This window comes from Elaeis guineensis, chromosome 1, assembly GCF_000442705.2.
Source record: "Elaeis guineensis isolate ETL-2024a chromosome 1, EG11, whole genome shotgun sequence".
NCBI classification, from domain to species: Eukaryota; Viridiplantae; Streptophyta; class Magnoliopsida; order Arecales; family Arecaceae; genus Elaeis; species Elaeis guineensis.
The window spans coordinates 83,557,480-83,580,682 of NC_025993.2; the positions used below are offsets into that span (position 1 = coordinate 83,557,480).

At 37.2% G+C, this 23,203-nt stretch overlaps 1 protein-coding gene across 2 annotated transcripts in view; it reads left to right on the forward strand.

Moving 5' to 3' along the window:
• Positions 1-676: 676 nt before the first annotated feature.
• LOC105061360 (mitochondrial import receptor subunit TOM40-1) overlaps positions 677-23,203 on the forward strand; it is a 29,411-nt gene continuing 6,884 nt past the window's right edge. The window contains exons 1-10 of one of the 2 annotated variants that reach the window (XM_010945378.3): positions 677-762; positions 930-1,136; positions 3,527-3,608; positions 3,699-3,798; positions 3,897-3,992; positions 4,101-4,151; positions 9,101-9,166; positions 12,022-12,123; positions 21,208-21,276; positions 21,367-21,450. In XM_010945378.3, coding sequence (XP_010943680.1) covers positions 962-1,136; positions 3,527-3,608; positions 3,699-3,798; positions 3,897-3,992; positions 4,101-4,151; positions 9,101-9,166; positions 12,022-12,123; positions 21,208-21,276; positions 21,367-21,450 — 825 coding nt within the window. In that variant the 5' untranslated portion in view covers positions 677-762; positions 930-961. Of the gene's footprint in view, positions 763-806; positions 1,137-3,526; positions 3,609-3,698; positions 3,799-3,896; positions 3,993-4,100; positions 4,152-9,100; positions 9,167-12,021; positions 12,124-21,207; positions 21,277-21,366; positions 21,451-23,203 lie in introns of those variants that run through there. The other variant, XM_010945377.2, reaches the window with a different exon arrangement.

Consider the following 23,203-nt stretch of genomic DNA (forward strand, 5'->3'; position numbering starts at 1 on the left):
TGTCCTAAGTTTTGGTTTCTTCCTGAATGGCACGGTACTTACAGGATGCAGCGATACTTTCAGGATGTGAATCCTTCTTTACAACTTTAGTACCAAATGTTGGATGCTAGCGAGTATGATTTGAGCAGTAGCACAATATGTACAACCATAATAGGTTATAATTTCCCAAATAGCATGCAATTACAAGACATGACAAAATAATTATGTACATGAATTATGAAACAATATATTTAACAGCCGCCCTCCTTTCAAACTCAACTAGGTCTTTAAAACTTACAAAAGAAGGGTCCCAGAACCAAAATCCTCTGGCTCAAGGATGATATGGACGCTAAAAATTTATAATGCTGAAACTTATAAAAATTACCAATAATAATTAAAAATAATATAGTATATAATATTTATATATCAGTATTTCAAGATAATTTGAGCCAAGCTTAAGCGTGCTAAGCCTAGGTTTTGCTCAACTTGTTTCTTAACCGAGTGGCCGTTTGCTCCAGGGATCCTTAAATATGTCCTACTTAGGAAAAAAGAAATCTAATCTTTTCTTACAAAATGAATTACTTGGATCATTTGCGCAAAATTCACCAACTAAAAACCACAATCAACAAACATTTCTGGTTCATCGTACATGATACCTAGATACCATCTGTACATACCTACCCATCCATTGAATCGCTCTGTCCGTATCTTTATACGCCTCTACGGGAATAGAAAACCCTCCCAAAACCTCCCTCGCCCCCCCCCCCAGCCGCAAAAGTCCTGGTAACAACCTCCTCCACACCTCCTACCCTTCTCCCCCTCGCCCCCCACCCCCACCCTCCTCCTCCAGAGGGGAAGAAGGGCTGTCTCTTCCTAACCTCCCGCTCCTCCACCTTCTCTTGATGTTTATTTCGCCCTAAAATTCTTTTCTCTCGTCTTTTTATCTTAAGAAAACTTGCCGACTTGGACTCTTTCGAGCGCGATGGGATCCTCCGTAAGCCACGCCGCCAACCCGCCATCTCCGCCGCCGCCGGCGCCCGTCGTCGGGCTCGCCGGGGTTCTCCCCCCGAAGACCGAGGAGAAGGGCGAGACGAAGGTTGACTGGTTGAATCTCCCGTGCCCCGTCCCCTTCGAGGAGATCCAGCGCGAGGCATTGAGTGAGTCTCGATTCCAAGGCGGCGTCATTTTGATTCCTTTTCGCTGAGAACCGTTTAAATCTCTATTCCGGATTCTCTGTTCCGAATGTTCTCTTCGTTGTGTTTATTTATTCATTTATACTTTTTTATAAGTATTTATTTGATTTTTTTGGTTGGATTGAATAAAAAGTTATTTTGATCTCTTTTCAATGGTAAATCTCATGGAATTTCTAGTTGCACTGTTACTTACACAGAATATTAAGTTAACGCTGGGTCTTTCGGAGAGTTACTGATCTCCATATTTGAACAAGTAGCATTAAAGTTGAGTAGTGATGGAATATGAGAGTGCTCTTTGGTGATCTGAGATTTATTTGGACTAGTGGTCACATATTTGAGTGGTGCCAGGTAAGCAACAAAACTTTTCTTCCAGCAATTCTTTAGCTTTGTGCTCTTTAGCCATTTCGTGCTGTTCACTAGACTCTATCCAGCTTCAGAAAATTAGGGCCGCTTCTCACTTACATGATCTTGAAGTGCAATTAATGGTGTAGTTCTCCCTACTTGTTAGTTGGCCTGGCTGTTTTGTAACGGGCTCCTCTCTTGCCTAAATTCTCCTTGGCCAACAGCTGACACCAATTTCTAAAAGGTTGTCGGTTTGATAACTGGTCAAAAAATGTGTTTAATCCTTTATGGAGCTTTCTCAACGTGAAGTTGTGCTCTATGGATGACATGGGAAATATGTGATGATGAAAATGATGATATTGATTTTGAGAACTAGGACATGTGGAAGCCTGGCTGGATAGATAGCCAGGTCTTTTGTGTCAACACAAGAAACTTTACCAACTTGGGTAGTGGGTACCCTCATGATGATGCTGTTAATTACTTGTCAACCTTTTGTGAAGAGACTCATGTTACGTTTTCTTGTTTAGTACTGCAACATGATCATATATTGAAGCACCGTATGTAGAATTCTTGGGGTTCCATAGGTTACTAATCTGATTGGCCTTTGGAGTCTTGTTCCTCGTAGTTGCGCATTTGAATATTCAAGTCTAAAAGTCGCTGTCCAAACCCTTTCTAGAGATGAGATATATGTGGAGTGCCACAATCTCTCACAATTTTCTTAAAACTTAAAAAATGTTGTCTTGAATATGACTCTGGTAATATAGTTTTGTTGACATCTGACTTTGTGTCCGAAATCCTATCCTCTGAATTAAAGAGCTTTTGCCCTTCTTCTTTGAGTTACCTGCTTCTGTCTTCTTAGCTTTAAATTTACTTTCTTGACTAGACGTACTTTCCTCTCTCTCTCTCTCTCTCTCTCTCTCTCTCTTTCATCCTCATAGAAAAGAGGAGAGACTTCTTGTAAATCTAACTGATGAATTTCCTCAAGCAAATTAAACTTAGTTATCAAAAATTCTGAAATCTATTACCCTCATAGAAGCTTCTTAACTCTTATTTATATCAAGTCAAAACAATATTTGATTTTCAACATGTTATGACATATCTCTGATACTAAATATCTTGGTCTCACTCAGTAAGTCTCATGGCCAATGCAGCGGGAGCATAACAGATGAAGGATGTCTAGTGCTCTTCTTATGCAGAAGAAGTCAAAAGGCTTATCTGTTATATTCACGAGACAATTTCTGACTCAGTGGACAGAGATTGTTATGGTTTATGATAAGCTGATGGCATTAAATGATTATAAACCAATATTTAGAAAAGGGTAAGGTTTGTTTTGGTTAAATACATTGATTGCATGTACTGGGTGTAAATCAGTAAAGGTGATTCTTATTTAGTATCTAGCTTTAGTGAAAGAATTTTTTGTATAAGTTGGCTTCTCTTCATATAAATTGTTTGCGAAAATCTTGGTTTTTTTTCCCAGGAAACCTATCTTTCTTTCCTCTGTCTCCTTTTTTGTGCTAAGAATTTTAGCTGGTCATTCCCTGGCTAAAAGGGCTTAAATTGTATAAGTATTTTCATTCACGTCCTTTAATCTTTCTACATGCACAAATGGCAAGGGATGATGATGATAATGAGGGGGGAAGGCACTGATAATTGGTTCTGATTTTATTGAGATAAAAGAGCACTTAGGTGGGCAGTTGAAGGAGGGACTCTTGCTTACAGTATTTTCTTATTAAGTAATTTGGAGTCAAGGCAGAAACAACTTAATATGAATGTTGCAGCCCTCCTTAATGCAGATGATATTACCCTTCTTGCGACAGACTTTTTCTAAAATTTTTGTTAAATTGGATACAAAGTAAACCTCAAAGTGCAGTTTTCAGCTATGTGAAAGCAGGCCAGATGTTTAAGCTTCTGGTTTCACTAGAGTTAGAATTCAGCCTGCAATAATGAAAGCTAACACTAGTAAATGTGAGATAGGGGCATTTTCTAATGTTCTTTGTAATTTGCTTTTGCAGTGTCTTTGAAGCCAGAGCTTTTTGAAGGATTGCGTTTTGACTTTACGAAAGGCCTGAATCAAAAATTTTCACTTAGCCACAGGTAGTTGAGTTTGTGCTGCATATGATGTACATGCTCTCTTATTGGTGATTATTTTTAAAAAGAAAATCTTTGACTCGGCAACCTTATCAGTGTTTTCATGGGATCTATGGAAGTTCCTTCACAATCTTCTGATACTATCAAAGTCCCCACTTCACATTATGAATTTGGTGCCAATTTTCTGGATCCAAAGGTTAGTTTTCTTGCATTTTATGGCCAGATGATGGATGTGGAGCTTGATAGCTTCTTGATGAATAACTGAAATATGGAACCTGTCATGCATTTATACAGTTAATGCTTGTTGGAAGGGTGCTTACTGATGGAAGACTGAATGCAAGAGTTAAATGCGATCTGACTGATAACCTTACTTTGAAAATCAATGCACAGGTGCTCTATAGTAATTTATTTAATGATTTAAAATATTTTAATGAGGAAAATGATTTTGGTTATTACTCTTGACTGTTGGTTTAGTGACACATATTTCATTTTCGTCAGCTCACTAATGAGCCACACTACTCTCAAGGCATGTTTAACTTCGATTACAAGGTTTGTTCCTCAACTCCTCCTTACTCTTAAAATGGTCTAGCATTTGGATGTTTCATCAAAATAGAGCTGTCCCTTTTAAGACTTTTGATTTTTTTTCTTGTTGCCTTCATTGTCTAGTGAAGCTTCAGCAATGTCTGGTTTGCTTTTGCTGATTCACTATTATGCATTGTTGCCTTTATTGTTAAAAAAAACATGGTAAAATGTTAATACCAACAGCAAATTACTTTGCCACCTAAGAAAACGTAGGAAATAAGAAACATATGAGTTTTTTTATGTATCTTTATAATGCTGGGCTTTCCGGTGAAAGATTATACTAATGGCTGTTTCATATGGGTGAAAGATTATCCTAATGGCTGTTTTATAATTTGAAGTAATGTAGGATTTCTCATCCTGTAAGTTCACATTCATGGTGGATTCACTTGATGAAATTTTAGTACTTAAGTTCATAAACTGGAAATGGGCATGTTTATTAAATGATACTTCAGACCCTTAATGGTTGACATTCGTGTTCTGCTGAAGTGTTTTATGACATTTGATAACTATAATGATTCATTATAGTTAACTTTGCTTCAGTTCATGCCATTATATTTGTTGCTTTTGTGCTTGATCCAGTGAATGTTGTCTATCAAACATGTGCACATTTTTAGATTCCACTTACAAATGTTCATATGCCCATGTATGTGTTACTTAAGCTCTTCTTTTGGTAGCATTGATTTTTATGCTTCAAATAAGTGCAATTTTAGGTTTTTCTCATAAAAATAAGTTCACTATAACTATGCATTTAACATGAAGATAGGGTACATCAATTTGATTTGTTTCCACTGTTATTACTTTGCTTAGCAATACCTAGTAGCATCTTGACCTGTACCCGCTAGCCCAACCTGATCCAACCTACAATTGACCCATTTAGGTCAAACTACTTTCTTCATGAATCAGGTTTGCTTCTAGCTAAACTTATATGTTGGCAGATCGCATCAAATATAGGTCAAATGGTTCTAGCTTGTTAAGTCGGAACCATGTATATTAACAAATACATTGTAAGATTATTTATTTTTTTATTGTATTGAAACCTTAAAAACCTAAGTCAGCCATTTCTTTTTTTAGAAATATGGTGGGCATACTAACTCTCTTTCCTCTTCAGGAATCTTCCCTGCATCCCCTCACAATCCCTTCTCTTCCTCTTCACCTCTTCTCTTCTCTCCATGCTCGCTCCTATTCTCCTCTTTTCCTTACCCTTCTCCATCAAATCCTTGCTCACCTCATCTACCAATGTAGCTATACCCCACAGCAAGGTTTGCCATCTCGGTACCAGATCCTGTACTGCTAAAATGCTATTATAGCATCGGTATGTGGTTTGGTACGGTATGATAGTGCTGGTATGGTGTTCCGGTATGGTATGGCATGCCCGTACCAGATGGTATGGCAAACCATGCCCTACAAAGCCCTTGCATATTGTCATTTATTTCGACAGCCCTCATTGTCAGTCTATGATTTTTCTGTCAGTGGGTATCACCTCATCGTCATAATCATCATTTCCACCAGTTGCCTTGCTGGGTGCCTACATCATGCTTCCTCTTTCATTGCTGTCATTTGAATCGTAGCTATGTTGCTTGCCATCGATCATAACCCATTATTGGTCCCAACCCTTCCATACCCTGCTATCATTGGTTGCCTCACTGCTGTCCACCCAAACATAGCTTTCTTTTTCTGTTGGTCATTACCCCAATGTCAATGAAAGTGCCCACTGCCCGTCTGCCCAACACCTTGCCTACTCCTCCCTTTTATCCTCCCTCATTTCCTCTTCTTGCTCTTCTCCTCAAGTCTGGTCTAGGACATCTGATATGACCAGTCAGGAGCTTCAAGTCAAAGTAGTGTGATTTGCTAGCTGGTTGGTAGGCCTGCAACTGAACTACGGTTGGGCTTGGTCTTTGTTTGGGTCACATTTTTAGAGCTAGACTGAACTCATTAATTGATTTTGTTTGGTCAGGTCAGGTCAGGTCCATGAATTTTTAGACTTACTAGGTCATTCGGGGCTGGTAGGGACGAGCATGATCTGACCAATTCATCCATTATCTGGGTCCAATGCAAGATTGAAGGAAACAACATTACTCATTGCATAACAATGATAAGGATAGCAAGTAAAAAGATTGCAAGGAAAAAGTTGATAAGAACATGATTCACATAGTTGAGCCTTCCAGCCTACAAATAATCTTAATACGCAATTTACAAATACAAATATGGCAGAAGGGTGAATGGTGGAGAGTCTAGGCATTTTAGATTCATGGGTTTTTGGATTGAATTGGATTGAACAAAGCTGTGTCAAGTTGGGGAAAGAAAAAGTGACCTAGACCAGACAATTTTTCTGGTGAGCCTCTGTTTTTTTTTTGACCCAAATCCTAACTATGAGTCTTCAGAAGGGGATCTGGCTGGCCCTAACTTGGTCACTAATGCATCAGATCGGGGTTTGACTTGACCGGTTTGCAGCCCTACTCGTCATCAAGTTTGGGTCAGACCACTAGAGCTTTGATATTTGTATTCACTTCATCCAATCCAACCTGTTGCCAAAATACCTAAATATTACACCTAACTTTATCTTATTTTACAAATTCGATACTATAATAATATGTCATCAACATGTAGGTAATTTGGTTAAGTCTTTTCTGATGCCTTTTTGGATCATCTACTCAGATGACATTGGTCTGGATGGCTGTCTCTAATTAGTCTTATCGACTTGCTTTTTGTTAACAATCTGTTGTACTGACTACTGACTTCTGAAACTTTCCAGGATATGGATTTTCTTAGGTTAAGTGTTATGCTTTTAAATTTTATAGTCCGCAGGCTTGTTATAGTTTTCGTCCATGATGGTTAGATAAGATGAAAAGGTGTATGCACTTGCTGCATCATTTTTAGGTCCTAGCAGCATCCTCCCTGCTGTCCCGACTTCAAAGTATGGTCAGCTGATTAAAACTGTTACATATTGTCTCTGTTTAGTTTAATATTCTTTTTTCTGCAGTATCAGTTCTGCATCTACCGATGCATGAGAAGCATCGATCACTGCTATCATTAAACATATACTAGTGCTTAACTTTGGAGTTATGGCTTTTACTCCTTGTAGAATATGATGCCAAGATAACTCATGTATGTATAGCATGACTGTGGATATCACATATGGTACGTAAGCCTGATGTGAAAAACCTTGAAGGAAATAAGATATGCATGTGACAGTGGTATAGTAGTAAATAATTTACCATATAATTGTATTTTTTTTTGAATGTCAGGTTTTTAGTTAACTAAACATTTTGCCAAGATTCACTGTGCTAGTATCGACGCATGGACCGGTCTGCTAGCATCATGATTTGGTACGCCCCTGTACCATTTTGTACTAGGCTCGAATCGATACAATAAAGAGAGCAGAGGGAGAATGGGAGGAAAAAAGAGGGAGAGAGGGGGGAGGGAAGGAGAGGGAGAGGGACAGAGAGCCTTTGGAGGCCTGCTGAGGCCACTGGACGGTTGCTGCACCTGCTAGAGGGCCGGAGGAGGGTTGGCGTGGAGAGGGGGATGGGGAGGGGGAAGGAAAGAGGAGAAAATAAAGAGAGAGGGGGAGGGAAGGAGAGGAGAGGGAGAGAGCTTTGGAGGCTGCCGGCGGACTGCTGTGCCCGCTATAGGGCCGAAGGAGGATCGATCAAAATAGGGCAGAAGCCCCTATTTCATTTTTTTTTGGGGGGGATATTGGGTGAAGTCGGCAACAACACCATTGCCGACTTCACCCAATATCATCAAAATAAAAAAAAAAAAAAAAAACCAACCTACTTCGATTGGTCCTCTGGCCCTCTAGCGGGCACAGTGGCCCTCCGGTAGCCTTTGGAGGTTTTCTCTCTCTCTCTCTCCCTCTCCTTTCCTCCTCGGTCGCCAATGTCTCATTTTGAATCTCAAAACCATCTTGGTCTGCCGCCGGTATGGTTTGGCATATGTCCTGAACCAAGCAGTTTGGCACGCTATGAAGTAGGCGGTTCAGGATGGTTTTGCAATCATTGCATTCTACATTCTAGGTCTCCTCCCCTCCCCCCCCTCCTCCCCTTCCCTACCCTCTAGTTAGGGCATAGTTAATTATAAATGCCCAGGGAGGTTTGTTTTTCCTTAACAGGTTGGGTGTTGAACCTGCTCTACATGACTCAACCGCAACACATTGCTTGTTACCTGACAGCTCAAGACAATGCAAGAGATGTTCGAGAAGTCTCTGAAATCTGAGTTTCATCCTTCTTGCACTTCATTCCTTCTATTCTAATTAAATGGATACTTATGGGAACTATCTGATATTAGGCCATACATGAGCTGTATCAATATCCAATATGTATTGGATCCTTTGGTTACAAGTATTGCACTTGTAATTGTTAATATGCAAAACTCCATCTGTTATCAAATTGCAATTCCTGTTTTCTACTTTGCTGATCATACTGTCACCAAAATTTTCTCAGCAATTTGTACCCAGGGGACCAATTCCACTTGTCTTATGTGGTTCTTGTAGTTAGGAACTTAGTCTGTATTCCCATAATATACCTGAGCATAATCCAACCATGTCATTCTGATCCAAATATTTTATCTTCATAATCAGTGAAACATGTTAGCTGACATTAATATCATTTTTTATTTTCCCTACTTGGTGTCTGGAAAGTGTATTTAGTTGTATGTAATGCTATGAAATACAAGGCCTATAAAAGGTATAATTGGCTGGATCTCATCTTATAAGGCTACTATTCTCATTTCATTGGGCATCTATTTTTTTTTATGACATGGTTTTTTATTTATTTTTGAAACTCTGTTTAAACAGTACGTGGCTTGAAAGTTAGTGGAGACTTCTGAATGTATCTATTCTGTTTTCTTACAGTGTGTCATGCTGCTATGGACTATTTTCTAGTGTTAATACAAATTATGTTCTCCTGTTGGTACAGGGCAAGGATTACAGGTCTCAGTTTCAAATTGGAAACAATGCCTTCTATGGGGCCAATTATATCCAGGTAATGATGTACCGTACCATGCAACATATCTTGATATTTCATCATCATCATCATCTTCTTCTTCTTCTTCTCCTTCTTTTGTGTGTTTTTGCTGAATCGCTGATTGGTTGAGCACCTTAGTTTGTTGGTATGAGACATTTCTTCCATTTTTTAATGTTATTGGAGTCCCATTTAGCTCCATCTTTGTTTGATTATGTTGCTGATCAATTGAGGTTGCATTGTCTTTTATCTTCCAATCCGCAGAAGGAGAAATTGTTCCAGGAAGACTTAGAAATAGTAATATTATTGCGGCATGCATTTGTTTATTTCTATCATTTTGTGTTTGTTTTACCTTTTAAAGATGGGTATCAAAGCAAGGTACGCTGAGCTTGTACCAAGACCTATACTAGTCGGCCATTGGTACATGGTTTGGTACCAGTTTGGTACCGTATCGACACTCAGTATGCCTTGGCATATCGGTTAGCTGACCAGTACACCATTTTGCTTATTTTTTTCATTTTTCATTTTTTCTTCTTTTCTTTCTTTTTTTTTTTGGCTTTGTACTTTATTATTGGGATTCTTGTCCAATTTGTGGTTTCAACCTTGTTTTGACATCTATTTTATCATGAAATGGAATTGGAGTAGACTAACCAATGTATTTATGAGTAAAAACACATACAATACAATAAATTGAATCGGTTTTAATGTATTTAAAGTATACAATACAAATTGATGCCTAAAATCTGGTGGAGTGTCAATTGTAGCTCGTAGACATTGAGATCGTAATAGTATTTTGGAGGAGTTTCACACCAACTTTCCAAAAAGGTCCCTATTGCGATAGGCATCCATGAGCCTTCCATAGTCTGCTGGATAGCTACCTGGGAGGACTCATTTGTCTAACTTTGAGATTGGAGTGGGCATCCAACGATGCCGATAGCAGACTCCAAACTGAAAGATAGTTGAGGTTGCGAAGAATAGTTACCACTAGAGTATGACATCTAAGACGATCCATGTGCATATGGGTTATTGGTGTCGTTGTGGAATAGGGTCCGATGCGCGATTAGGAACTGGATATGTCTTGGGATCCTATTCCATGTGCAATGTCATTTGATGTAGTAGCATCACCTCTTGAACGACCATGAGGAGTCTGTTTCCTATATGTAGTGGTGTCCTTATGGGCTCTACTAGGCCATGTATCATGATCCCTATCTTGTGTGGTATAAGTAAATTGGGACTCACCGGTGCATCGAAGACTATCCTGGAGCTATGAGTCATAAACTATGATGCCTCATGCTCATTACCTCCTTGGCAACCAGATATGTCATTGGATGAGTTGTCATTGCTGGTATCACATGATGATCTAGGCAATTGATCATTAGATGGCTCTCTTTTCTCCAAATCAAAGTGAAGGTGTTCCTCATCGAGACTCTTGATAGAAGATGCAATTGCCATTTCTTTTCTTGCTGGCTTGAACAGCTGCCTTCTTGCCCTGACTATTCTGGAAGGATTGATTGGGTCCTCTACCTTGACTAGATTGGGTACCATGGTGGTCTCTCTTTAGCATTTCTTGATCAAATCACTGAGAGGATGCCTTCTATATAGAGCCACGCAATGATTGGCTCCCTCCTGTGCCCTATGGTTGATCGACTGGATGTGAGTGTGGAATTTGTCATTCTGTCCATTGCTTCGCATCCATTCTATCCTCTCTGGCTACAAAACTGGCTGATCGAGGAGGTGATCTTTGGCTCATCCAGCTTTGACTCCTATTGTAGGTCCTCAAGTCAATCGATCGTCAGATACTCTTCATCATGCATGAAGTTGTTCTGAAGTGGATCGTTGTACTTTGAATCAGTGTAGCACCTTACCAAGGATGTTACACATATTTTTTCCAACCTGGGGGCATGCACAAAACACCACTTATTTTGCAAATTTATTCAAATTTGGGCTTATATTATGTATGCATAATCATGGTCAAACCTAAAAAATTGACACCAAATTTTAATAGAGAGTAACATGGATGCCCTTAATCATGCTATTGATTTTACAGAATTTTTTTGACAGTAATTTTATTTTTTAAAATTTTTAATTGGGAGATTAATTCATTCAAGATTAGGGTGATAAACATTATTTCATTCAAGATTAATTCTTTTGGGGTAAATTCTTAGGACAAACGGAAGCACATAATATTGTATTTGTTGATAGATACAAGAAATACATGGATATGTGCATACTTGTATCAAAGAATGCTTAACATAGTTGATATGGCTTATCAAGACATTCAATTGTCTTGGTTTCTTCTTAATTCTTCCTGTATTAAATTTTCAAATGAAATGTCCATCCACATATTCCAATGGAACTTGGGTGTTAAAAGCCATTAAAATTAACTGTCATCAATTTGCATAGAAGTAATATGATTATTTGAATATCCAGGTACTTGGATATTGAATTATCAATTGCTCAATATATCTGTCTGATTTGGACAGCTTGTGCCTTTTTCATTGAATGCTTAAGCTGCAGTTGCTTTCCCATTGATATAGTTTCTGATTTAAAAGTTAAAACTAGAATGTAATTTAGGGGTTAGTGGTCTGATCATATAAGTGACTACTTTTGTTCCTCCCTATAGAATTCTTAAAATTGTAGACTTAACAGGTGCAATAACCTCAGTGAGTGTCTGATTAAGCTATGCTATGCATAGAAATTTCATCATTTTTGTCCATCAAGATGTTATTCATGTTATGCTTGTCTGGTCTTAAGACTCTACTATTACAAAATAGTGATTATAAAAGTGAAATTTTACACTCTCTCTATTTTACTTATGGGTTAAAATTATCGTGCATTGTAAGTTGTAACCCATTGCTTGTCTATTTTTTCTGCAGAGTGTTTCCCCACATTTATCTTTGGGTAGTGAAGTGTTTTGGCTTGGTCATCAAAGGAAGTCCGGTATTGGTTTTGCTGCTCGATATAACACAGATAAGATGGTAGGGTTTGCTTTTCTTTTCATTTTCCCACTTTTTGATATCTTATTATGTGATTTGCATTCTTATTATTCTTTTATGTAGCCCATAAATTTCACAAGCATAACTTTATGAGGAAAACCATTTAATCCATAGTATCCGGTGCAAGGAACTATTGGTGTTTCTACAGCATTGCAATTCTGGTGGCTTTTAGTGTGTAGCTTTGTGTAGATTGTTTCAAAGTTGAATTAAACATTTTAGTTTGCATTTGTGGTAATATAATAATTATGGATTTCAAAAGTGTCTATTTCATTGATACACTATAGTTTGAGTATGCTAATTTTGACGAGTGTTCCATTCACTTTTTTGCTGGTTGTGTTGGGTTGATAAGAAAGAAGGGTGATGCATTGGGTTAAAGGTAAAGTGACAACAAGTGTTTACTCATCAACCAATATGTTTAGGGGGCATTTGGTATGGAGTGATGACCTCAAGATCAAAGATGATGTGAGTGGAGATAACAAGATCACTGGGTTTGGTTGCACCATGATGATCCTAAATGACAGCGATCTTAAATCATCCTTACTCCTCAAATCACTATCCAATCCAATGATGGGAAACCCATCCTAGAGGATTGTATCCAAGATCACCCTGGGGCAATGATCTTGGGCTGAAATTTAAGGACAAAAATATTGCTCATTCTAGTAGAAAAAAATAATATATTAATATATAATTGATATATTATATCAATATTATGTATTATATATAGTATTTATGATATATATTATATTAGAATAAATTAATCATATTATTGTCATACTCCTATTTAGTTATGTTTTTAAATTATAATAGAAATATATTACTTTGTATTTGTATTATGAAATTATTAAATATAGTACTTCTATTGCCTTATTTTCCTAATCAAATAAATATTTGAATTAAAATAATATATTATTATAAGTATAAATGAAAATATTGATTTTTATCATAACAATTAATATATTTTGAAAGATTAATAATTTATAGGATTAATAAATATATTTTGATGGAATATATTAATGATTTATTATAATATATTTTATATAATTAAAAATATATTTTTGTGGAATATATCTGGTGTAGTTTGGTATGATAGGGGCGGTGATCTTGAATTCTTATGGAATACCAAACATGTTACTCATGGATACACGGGTATCTTGAATCATCGGAATAAAGTATACTAAAGACATGATCTTAGATTATCGTGGATCAAGTTACCCCGGTACAAGGAGCACCAATATCTAATATCACCTTAGTGATCTCATTTGGCTCACCAAATGCCACCATAGAGAAATAGTACTTAACCTTTTATCCTTAAACTATATAAAAATGCTTAATTGCCTAGTTTCTCAATTCCAAAAATAACCCTCACTAGATTTCTCTTTGAAAATATTTTAAACATACTAGACTTCTATAGAAGAGTGGATTCCAAAACTACTGAGAAAGATATGTGAACATATATGGACTATAAAAAAAAAGAGATACTTTTGAACCCAAATTCTAAGGTGAGATATAACACTTATATTTAATTGTGATGAATTATTTTCAGATACTTTTAGAATTTAGTTAAATTATCTCAAATCACATGCATTATAACTAGTAATCTGTAAAAGTCAAATCCTATGAATGAAATTGGGATATGACGAAAGCAACATGCACATACACGTCCAAGCTTCAGTAAGGATGTAAAATTTATTTTCTTAAAAAATATTTGTCATATTAAATTAGAAATAAGAAAAGATTTGTAACCAAGGTAGTACATAGAAGAGAATGAATTTTAAACTATTAGCAAATTTTATGTAAAACTTATAAAGCTTGACAACTCCCAAATAAAATTCTTTAAGATAGAGCATTAACTTGCCTTTTAGCTGGTCATTATAGCAGCTAGATCGAATGAGCACAACAACATATATTACCTGCATCCTGCATGTGAGACCTGCTAGGGGCAAAGTATCAAGCACATGGTATGATCATCAACTTGACTCGATGTATTAAACATCAATTCAAATCCATTCTAAAAGATATAGATGGGATTTTTGTTACCTTTTCTACATGGAAACATCATTCTTTGCTTTTACTTCTTTTTTTTAAATATTATTTTATTTTTTAATACTGTGGAGATTCTAGCACTAGCATCTGAACCCTAGACATATGCATCAAAGCAGGTCCTTAGGTTATCCTCAAGCAGCTCAAATTCAACTTGAAATTAAATGAGCTGGCTCAAGCGTGGATTGATTATGAAACAAGTGGGCTTGAGCTTGGCCTACTTTGCTCAACCTCGACTTATATCCATTCCTATTATTAGTTAATGAAGTTTAGTCAATTCTATTAAAATTATTTGAGACCCACCAAGTCGTTGGGTTGGTTTCAGTAATAATCCAAACCCAACCAAATGCATTTGGGTCCATGATTGGATCAAGCTTAGATTTGGATCCAATGCAAGATTAAAAAAATAGACTATTCATTCTATTTTGAGAAGTAACATTAGTAATAAAACTAATAATAAGTAGGGAGAACTAAAAAGGGTATCGATGAGGAATGTTAGCAGAAGTGTTGTCTGCAATTTTATATTTAAAGTTAATTGAGCTTTCCACCTACAAATAAATAGTTTCATTACCCAACCTAGCAACCAGAGATGAGTAATCAAGGATTTAGAGATTTCAAATTTATTGGATGTTGGAATAAGTTGGATGGAGTGTGGCTAAATTGGGCAAAAAGAAATATGACCCAGCCTATTCCAATTTTTGAAAATCATCTCTTTTTTCTTTTATTTATTTATTTATTTTTTTGGTAAAAGGGAGGAGGAAGCTCCACTAGAGACTGAAGGTGACAGGGAGTATATAAGAGCTCAGCTAAGTAGGCTGAGAAAAGGAGGATTAATTAGGCATAAGTACAGGTGTAGAAGAAGAAGAAGTAGAGAGGCAGGTTTGAAGTAAGGTTTGAGAGTTTTGTGATGGATGTTAGGATCCCAAGAAAGGAGCAGAGATGATGCTTCCTTTTTCTCAAAGATGCTATCTGTTGATACTTTTAGAAGAATTCTATTATTTCCTATCCTTGTAGGTAGATCAAGATGTAAAAGCTAGAAGGTGCCAAGTGGAAGCAGAGGTTTGATGGAGCAATTGCCAGGTGCCTAGTACCAAAGAGCTCTGAAAGTGTGAATTCTTGACCAGTCAATCTTCCACATGAATCTCGTTAATCTCCAAATAGCATTCAAGAAAAGACAGGTGATCAATAAAATCTAGACCCAAAGAACATAGAGGATAGCAAAAGATAGTGCTGTATGGACATAGATATGAGAGTCGGATTTGAATGCAGATCCAGGTGTCTCACTCAGCAAGAAGGAAAAAGGACATATGAAGATATATGAAGATACGTAGGATAAATTATAATATTAACTAAAATTACCCTTTTATCTTCTTTATTTAAATGTCAAAAATAAATGTTAAGAAATTATTTGTTAAGGTCTTTTAATATCATGTTTCTCATATAAACTTCCAACTCAACTAAGAACCTGAGAAAAAGGTCTTTTTAATATGCATGTTTCTCGTTTAAACTTCTCAATCAACTAAGAATGTAAGACAAATGATATTTTATAAAGTTATTTCAATATCTATATCCATGGCCAATCACTAAAACGAGACAAAATGCTTGGAACATGGAAATGGAGGGACAAACACATTTGGAAGAGTTCGACTCTTCTATAATCTTTAAAAGTGGCAGTCATAGAACTAAATAAGTATCCAAGTGTTTGGTACATATCTGAGGAATATGTATCGAGCTTAGGGTTTTGGAGCCGGACACGAGTGTCTAGGTAACACAGGCAGAAGATATGAATCCAACCTTTTCTATTAAGCATTTTTCTTATATTGAGCCTTTTTTGGAGGTCTAACCACATTAAAAAAAATTAGTATTTTCTGTGCAGAACCTGTGTAATGAAAATTTCATGTTTGATCCACAGCATCTGTCAGCTGGCTGGGTTGATTGGGTTGACACACTTGACCTGCCACCCAACATCCTCGGCTGGTCCAGGTGGGTACCAAAACTGAAAAACAGATGTGAGGGTTGTGAATGCCAAGAATCAAACTCATACCAGTTTAAACAATAACCCTTCCCAGCCATGCATAAACCTTTTTGTGGTGTTTTCCAAGCGCCCAAGATTTTTGTAGAAGCAGTGTCAGAGGACAAATGATGCCTCCTTTATTAAGAAATCTATAGAAGGAATTAACAAAAAAACTCCACAAGTAGCCCATTTCTAGATCTGTTTGTCTGACTGCAGATTAAGTCATACGAGGGCAAAAGGCCTTTGAGGTCTTTGGACTCTTGTATAGCTACTTTGGAGATGATTTTCTTTTTTCTCCAAATGAGTTTTATTTTATATCTGGACCAAATTTGCAAAACTGAGAAGTCAAGCTGGACTTGGATACTCACCTGTGTAAAGTCTGTAGCTTATCTTCTCATCAAGCATGGCTCCTTAACATGGGGACTCTTGCTTTGCCTGTAGGTACATGAGGACCACTAAGTCAACTATGGCTAGCTGTTTTCATTGCTTCTTTTACCAAGAACCAATGCTTCACCCAATTCAGGCTGTCTGCAGATATAATTATAGCTATAATTACAGCTTGTCTATCTTACTTCTCGAAGTCTCTGTGTTATTTTAGCATCGCTGGTGATCTGTGCCATGTCACTAAAGCCACCTCAGTAAGTCTGACCCCATGCCAAGTTCTCAAGTGCCTAGCTGAGATTAAACTTTCAAATCAAGGCATTATATGCCACGCCACTATAGCCACCTCATTAAGTCAGTCTGATGCTAAGTTAGCAAGTGCTTACCTGAGATTTGAACTTTCAAATCGGGGCACCATGTGAAGATCATGTCCCACCTTCCTCAACACTAGATCATGCCATGCTAGCCAAAGATACCAAGACCCATCTAAGTAACTTGCATGACTCAATCATTGAAGTTCCTTTATGGGCAGATCACTTCTGTGTTGACTATTCATTGGTGAAGCCATGTCAAATCAAAATTATTCTCTTACTATTTAATTCTCTTCTGAAGAATCAAACACAAATTCTTCCTTTCGTTGGTCATGAAACTCAATAGATATTCTTGTATTCCCAAGAATATCTAACTTTGTTTGAGTAATAGTTAATATATATCTAGAGATAAATATCAAGTCTGCATTTGAATGCTAGTAGTCTCTCTTGAATAAATGGTTATGCTAAAGCTTGCATGGTCCAATATGGAGCCAACAATGAGATCTTAAGAGGGAAGGATTCCATGAGTCCAAGCTGAAATATGGTTCACCCAAGGATTCCAAATCCAACACCACAACGCCTCACATCTATCCAGATATCATTACAGACCCCAGGTCAGATGGACTTCGTCATCTGATGTGTTATGGCCGCCTGTCATAGCAATTCACAATCCTGTGACCAAGTACCCCTTCCAGTGTCTTGTAACTAATGTGTTACTTGTTATCCTATTAACAACCATTTAATCTGAGCTTTTTCTTCTTATAAGGGATATCTGATGTATTTCTCTTTTTTCCTTAAACAAAATTATAACATCTATTTTTAGCCACTATAACAGAAAAATGAATGGAAATTGCAATATGACATTGTTATTGATACTTGTCTACACACACACACACATACACAATAGAAACAAAGGTATAGTTTATTGTCTATGTAAGAGGCGGTCTAGTACAAAAATGTAAGTCACATGCATGTACATGTGCATTACATTTAAAATAAAATTCTTTAGAGTAGCATAGTTGATGAATAAGACTAGGCAAATTTCATTCATTAAATTCTAGACAATCAAAAAATAAATAAGTATTCTTAAATGATCAGAAATACCTATATAAAATAAATAATAATAGAGAGAGAACCAATAAATCAAATGAAGTATATACGATGCACGATATGTATATATGAAGTATAGATATCCCATAAAAATTATTTTTAGGGTTTAATTTCAATGTATTATTGTAAACCAAGGGTATGAATCTTGGTATTTGGCCCCTTCTCAGTTTTCTTCTAGATAGTAGGGAACTGTGACCATAGGGAACAGTTAAGATGGACCAAAACAGTCATTAACAAGAAGAATATAAAAGAGAAGAATAGAAGATGTGCCTTCGTTTGTCCCAATTTGAGAGAGAATAGGTGTCCACACCTGTCTGGGGTACCATTTTCTTCCTAGAAAGATATGGTACCATCAAAATATGCTGGTACCATTGTAACATTCTGGTACTGTCAGAACATGCTGGTACAATTGGAACATGCTAATACCATCGTAATGTGCCAATACTGTTCAGACATGAATTCCTTGGTTCAAATGTCAAGTTTGAGAAAACTTATCCAAGATATTAGCTTAGGATATAAAGCAACTAGGCTTCTAGAAACACAAAAGGGAACCTAAACAATGGGAAAATGAGTTGGAATGGTTGCGATCAAGGAAGGAAGAGTCTCCTTTCTTGTTCAAACCTGAAGCGAAAAGTTTTTTTTCCTTGTTTGAAGATAGAGAGCCCATCAAGCTTCTATTCAAAGTAGTGATGTTGTTGAAATTCAAATATCCGCAAGGCTCATTGGAGTTGTCCTTCTAGGCTCATAAAAGCTGTCCACATTTATTATTGTGATATTTCTTCGCAACCCAAACCAATTGGCTTGTAAATTCTCTAACTGAGAAGGGGTGGGGTGAGAGAGAGAGAGAGAGAGAGAGATAAGTTTAAAATCCTGCACACGTTATCTTGGAGAATGACTGATTGGAGAGTACTACTATTAGATTGTTTCTAAATTATGGTGTGCATGCAAATGTAGGATATGTGAGGAAATCTTTTGGCATTTATAAGGGAAATTTTCAATAAGGGGTGAGTATAGTGGGCTGTGAAATCAGGAAATTCGGGGAGAAGATTCAATGATCTTGGTGGTAATTTTTCCCAATGCAATCCAATGTGCATGGGGACTCTTCGAGTGACAAGGGATGGGGGACATGTAAGGAAGAGATTGGTTTACAATTTGTTTAGGATTCAATATTCATGGGACTACAATCTAGGATAATCGCTATGATAATGCTTTAAGTCCCCAATACCGAACCCCCTACCTGTGACATACTTGTGTGGGTTTAGGTCAGTACTTTTGGGATGCGATTTAGAGAATGCACATGGAATTAACATCCAGATCAGTTGCTTTATTAAGAGATGATTATTATTTAGGTCACTTTCAGCATGATGTGTGTAGACATGGGATTGGAGAGAGATTAAGGTGATATTGATGGTGCTGCATGGAAATTTAAGAAGGATATGCCTCATGATTTTTTTTTTCATTTATTTTTGGGCCTAGAATGACTGAGGTGTAATAAATGATGACCTGTTAGCTGTTACTCATGTTAGATCCGACTTTATTTAGTTTCTAAAAAGAAAAATGGGAAAAGCATCTTCAGAATACGAGCTTGATGCTGAATAATAATTGCAATGAATAAGGTATTCCCTCCTGCTTCTAGAAACTTCACTAGTTCATAAAAAACTTTAGGATTCTTTTGTATTGTCCTAGTCTCCTAGGGGCAAGTGCTGGAATGGATGCTATATCAAATTGAGGCATAATTGATATTCGCACACACACACACACATATGCTCATATATATGTGTATGTGTAAAATTATGTCTGAGGATACACAGGCATTTGTGAGAGGTCGCAAATACAAAGAAGTGCCAAGGATTAATGAAGAAAAGCAGCTAACATATAACTGTGACAAGGTAGGCTGCAACCTGCTAACATATAATGTTGGAAATTGTGTACCATGATGAAGGTGACCCAGAAATGTTGTAGAAAGTGTGCTTCTGCTTTTGAGGAATGCCTCGAGCAAATTTGCAGTTAATACTAATTCAGCAACTTAGGTTTGCAAGCTAGTGAGGCTGGCTGGTAATGGGTTAACCAATTTTACTATTATGAAGTTGACAAATTGACCATGAGCTTTAAGAACAAAATAAACTGGTTGTGATGTAAAGCAATAAGGTAAAGCCACTAGAAATCTGCATGTAGGCCATGCCAGATGCAAGAAAGGTCACTGCAAGGGGCCAGTCATGATTAGTGGTAACTGCAGTTCATGTTAAAGATCTCAAGATTGTAAAAGTCTAAAGACAATCAAGGTGCAACAGATTAATGTATGTTGTATAGTTCCTGTTAGTGTCGGAGCTATGTAGATATGTAAACAAGGGAATCATATATTGTTTATGCTCAATATTTCAATGTAACTGTGATGAATGAATGGATAACCATACCCAAACATGATATATCATTGATTGTGAGGGAAGTTGATTGATGTTCGCCAAGTATGTAGGCTTGGAGAGTATCAGGTGGATCCTTGATGAGAGTGCAGATACTAGAAGTTTCTTATGATAGATATCCATTCTAAAGAATTTCTAAGACTAATAAAAAATAGACAAAAGTAAAGAAGCCATCAAGCTAGGCAAAATGGAGAGCAAGAAGGGTCAAGGGCATGTCTGAAAAGACAGTAGGCCCAGCTCACTGCCAGATGGTTAATAATGTATGACTACCATCAAAGAGGTAAAATAAAGGATTCAGGTAATACTTAACAACAAAGTCATGACTTGAAATTTAAATAAGAAATTGACATAAGGACATTTTTTTTGTAACATGTCATTCGGCATAGCATGTTCATAGTCTGGAAGTATTCAAAGGCCCCAAAGTAACTAAACTTTGGTGCATGTAGGCTTGCAAAAGTTAGAAAAGTGATAAATGGTGTGAATTTCTTGTTTGACCGCCACACTGCATATTTTGGAGTTTACACCAGGACATAACTAGAGGTTTCTATCACATGAACGGAAATATTTACAGCCCCACTCCACCCCCCAAGAAAAAAACTATAAAAATTCCCTTTGTTAATAATATCACTATCCGTTTGTTCTTACACTTTTATAATGGGGCTAATTGGGATCAGAACTGCAGTTAAATTTTTATACATTGTGAATTTGTAGCTTAAAAACTTTTGGTTATGCTGTTGGAAAGTGGTTGATTGGTTCATGTGATGATGGATATTATTTCAATCTGGTGCAGGTTGCAACAGGGCAAGTTGCAAGCACTGGTATAGTCGCACTGAGCTATGTTCAAAAAGTTTCTGAGAAGGTCATATTTCTGATAGTCAGAGGAGAACCGTGTTCATGCTCTTGTAATTTTACTATATAAGTTTGTATTTACTGGACCTCTGTCTGGCAGGTTTCCCTTGCATCTGATTTCATGTACAATCATATGACAAGAGATGTGACTTCGAGTTTTGGTTATGATTACATCCTTAGGCAGGTAACATCGTGTTTGCTTAAATTTGCATCCTTCTACTAATCACTCCATATTTTTACTTTATCATGTTAGCTACCTAGAGAAATTTGCATGATACATTGCTATTATATTTCAAAAATCATTGAATGAAATTATTCTTGTACTTCGGAGTTAGTAGCTAATCTATTTTTCATGATTTTTGTTTTTACACGTTCTAGTTTTGGTCCTATCCAAGGTTTTTTGCAGAGCCATCTAAAACTACTTGGATCAGGGTGTACCAAGCTGCGCTGGTGGTAGACCGAGATGGTTTTGGCAATTGAAACAAGAAACCGGCAAAAGAGGGGGGGAGGGAGAAGGAAAGAGAGGAAAAGAAAGGGAAAGAGAGGGGGAGGGAAGGAGAGGGAGAGAAGGCCTCCAGAATGGCTTTTGCCGTCCTTCCGATCAAAATAGTGGTCGGAAGCTAGAGGGGCTCCACCCTCCAGATTGAAACAGGGGCTTCGACCCCTATTTCATTTTTTTTTATTTTCCTTTTATCGGGTGAAGCATTGCCGACTTCATTATTTCATTTTTTTCGCGATCTGTTGAATTCGATAATGATTGCCAAAGCCTCTATTTTGATCGAGAGGATGGTGGAGCCCCTCCGGCTTTCCACCGAGCTCGGTAATGGTGCGGCGGCCTCGGTTGCCCTCCGGCGGCCCTCTCTCTCTTTTCCTCTACTTCCCTTCCCCCCCTCTCTCTCTTCCTCTCTTCCATTCTCCCTCCACCCTCTTTGCTATGTCAGTTCAGGCCTGGTATGGAGTGGCACGGGGCATACCAATCGTGTTGCCGGCCGACCAGTCTAAGCTCCGGTACTGGCACAATGAACCGTGGTTCTATCTGAAATCTGCAGTCTCCCTATCAACATAAATAAATTTCTTCTGCCCTTTGTCATTTTGTTACAATTAGATATGCATCATTTCATTCCTTAAGCTGGGTTTTGTGCTGATCTTGTCCAGTTCTTGGAGATATCCATTGCTGTAATACTCCAGTATCCTGCCTTGTAGAAAATGTCTCCTGTTCTATCTGAAATATGGGATGTTAACATACATCCAAATCCAAATGATTTATTTAATGGTTCCATTTCTATTTGATAATGTTTACCTATTAATTATTTGTGTCATTTCTGGCTGAAACGAGCCACTATTTATCTTTACTCTATATTCTATAAAAAGTGTGGATTAGCAGATTTTGCCTGTAAAATCATTATGTTTACTGGAACTTAAAATGCTTTTTCTTCCATATCTTCTTAAGAAGATCTGGATTTAGAGTAGCATATATACAGATACTCCAAATGTGCTATTGATTTCCAATATGAATCTGGAAGACATGCTGAGTCCTTGAAGGGCATCAAAGATTCACAAGAATGAACTGAGAGATCCCAAGAATTTCTGGCTTCCACTAAGACCTTTTCCCTTTTGAGGTTTTTAAGCTACTAACAGCTCTCTGTTTAGAAAAGTATTTCTCTGTGGAGCACTATAGACTAGCTGTAACTTCAGCATCAATGAAATGTATGCTATGTCCTAGGACAAAATTTTATCTGAATGCTTTCATGATGGAAGGGAATTAGGTAAAACATATCAGATGGGTTGCACAAGCAATGGAATTTTGCTTTCATCATAAGAGACATGATGGAAGAAATTAATTCTCTCACCAAGGAAAGTGATATGGCTGCTTCTTTCTAGGGGTTGCATGAGGTGGATAACTTATACGTAGTAAACAAACTATCTGCATAATTACT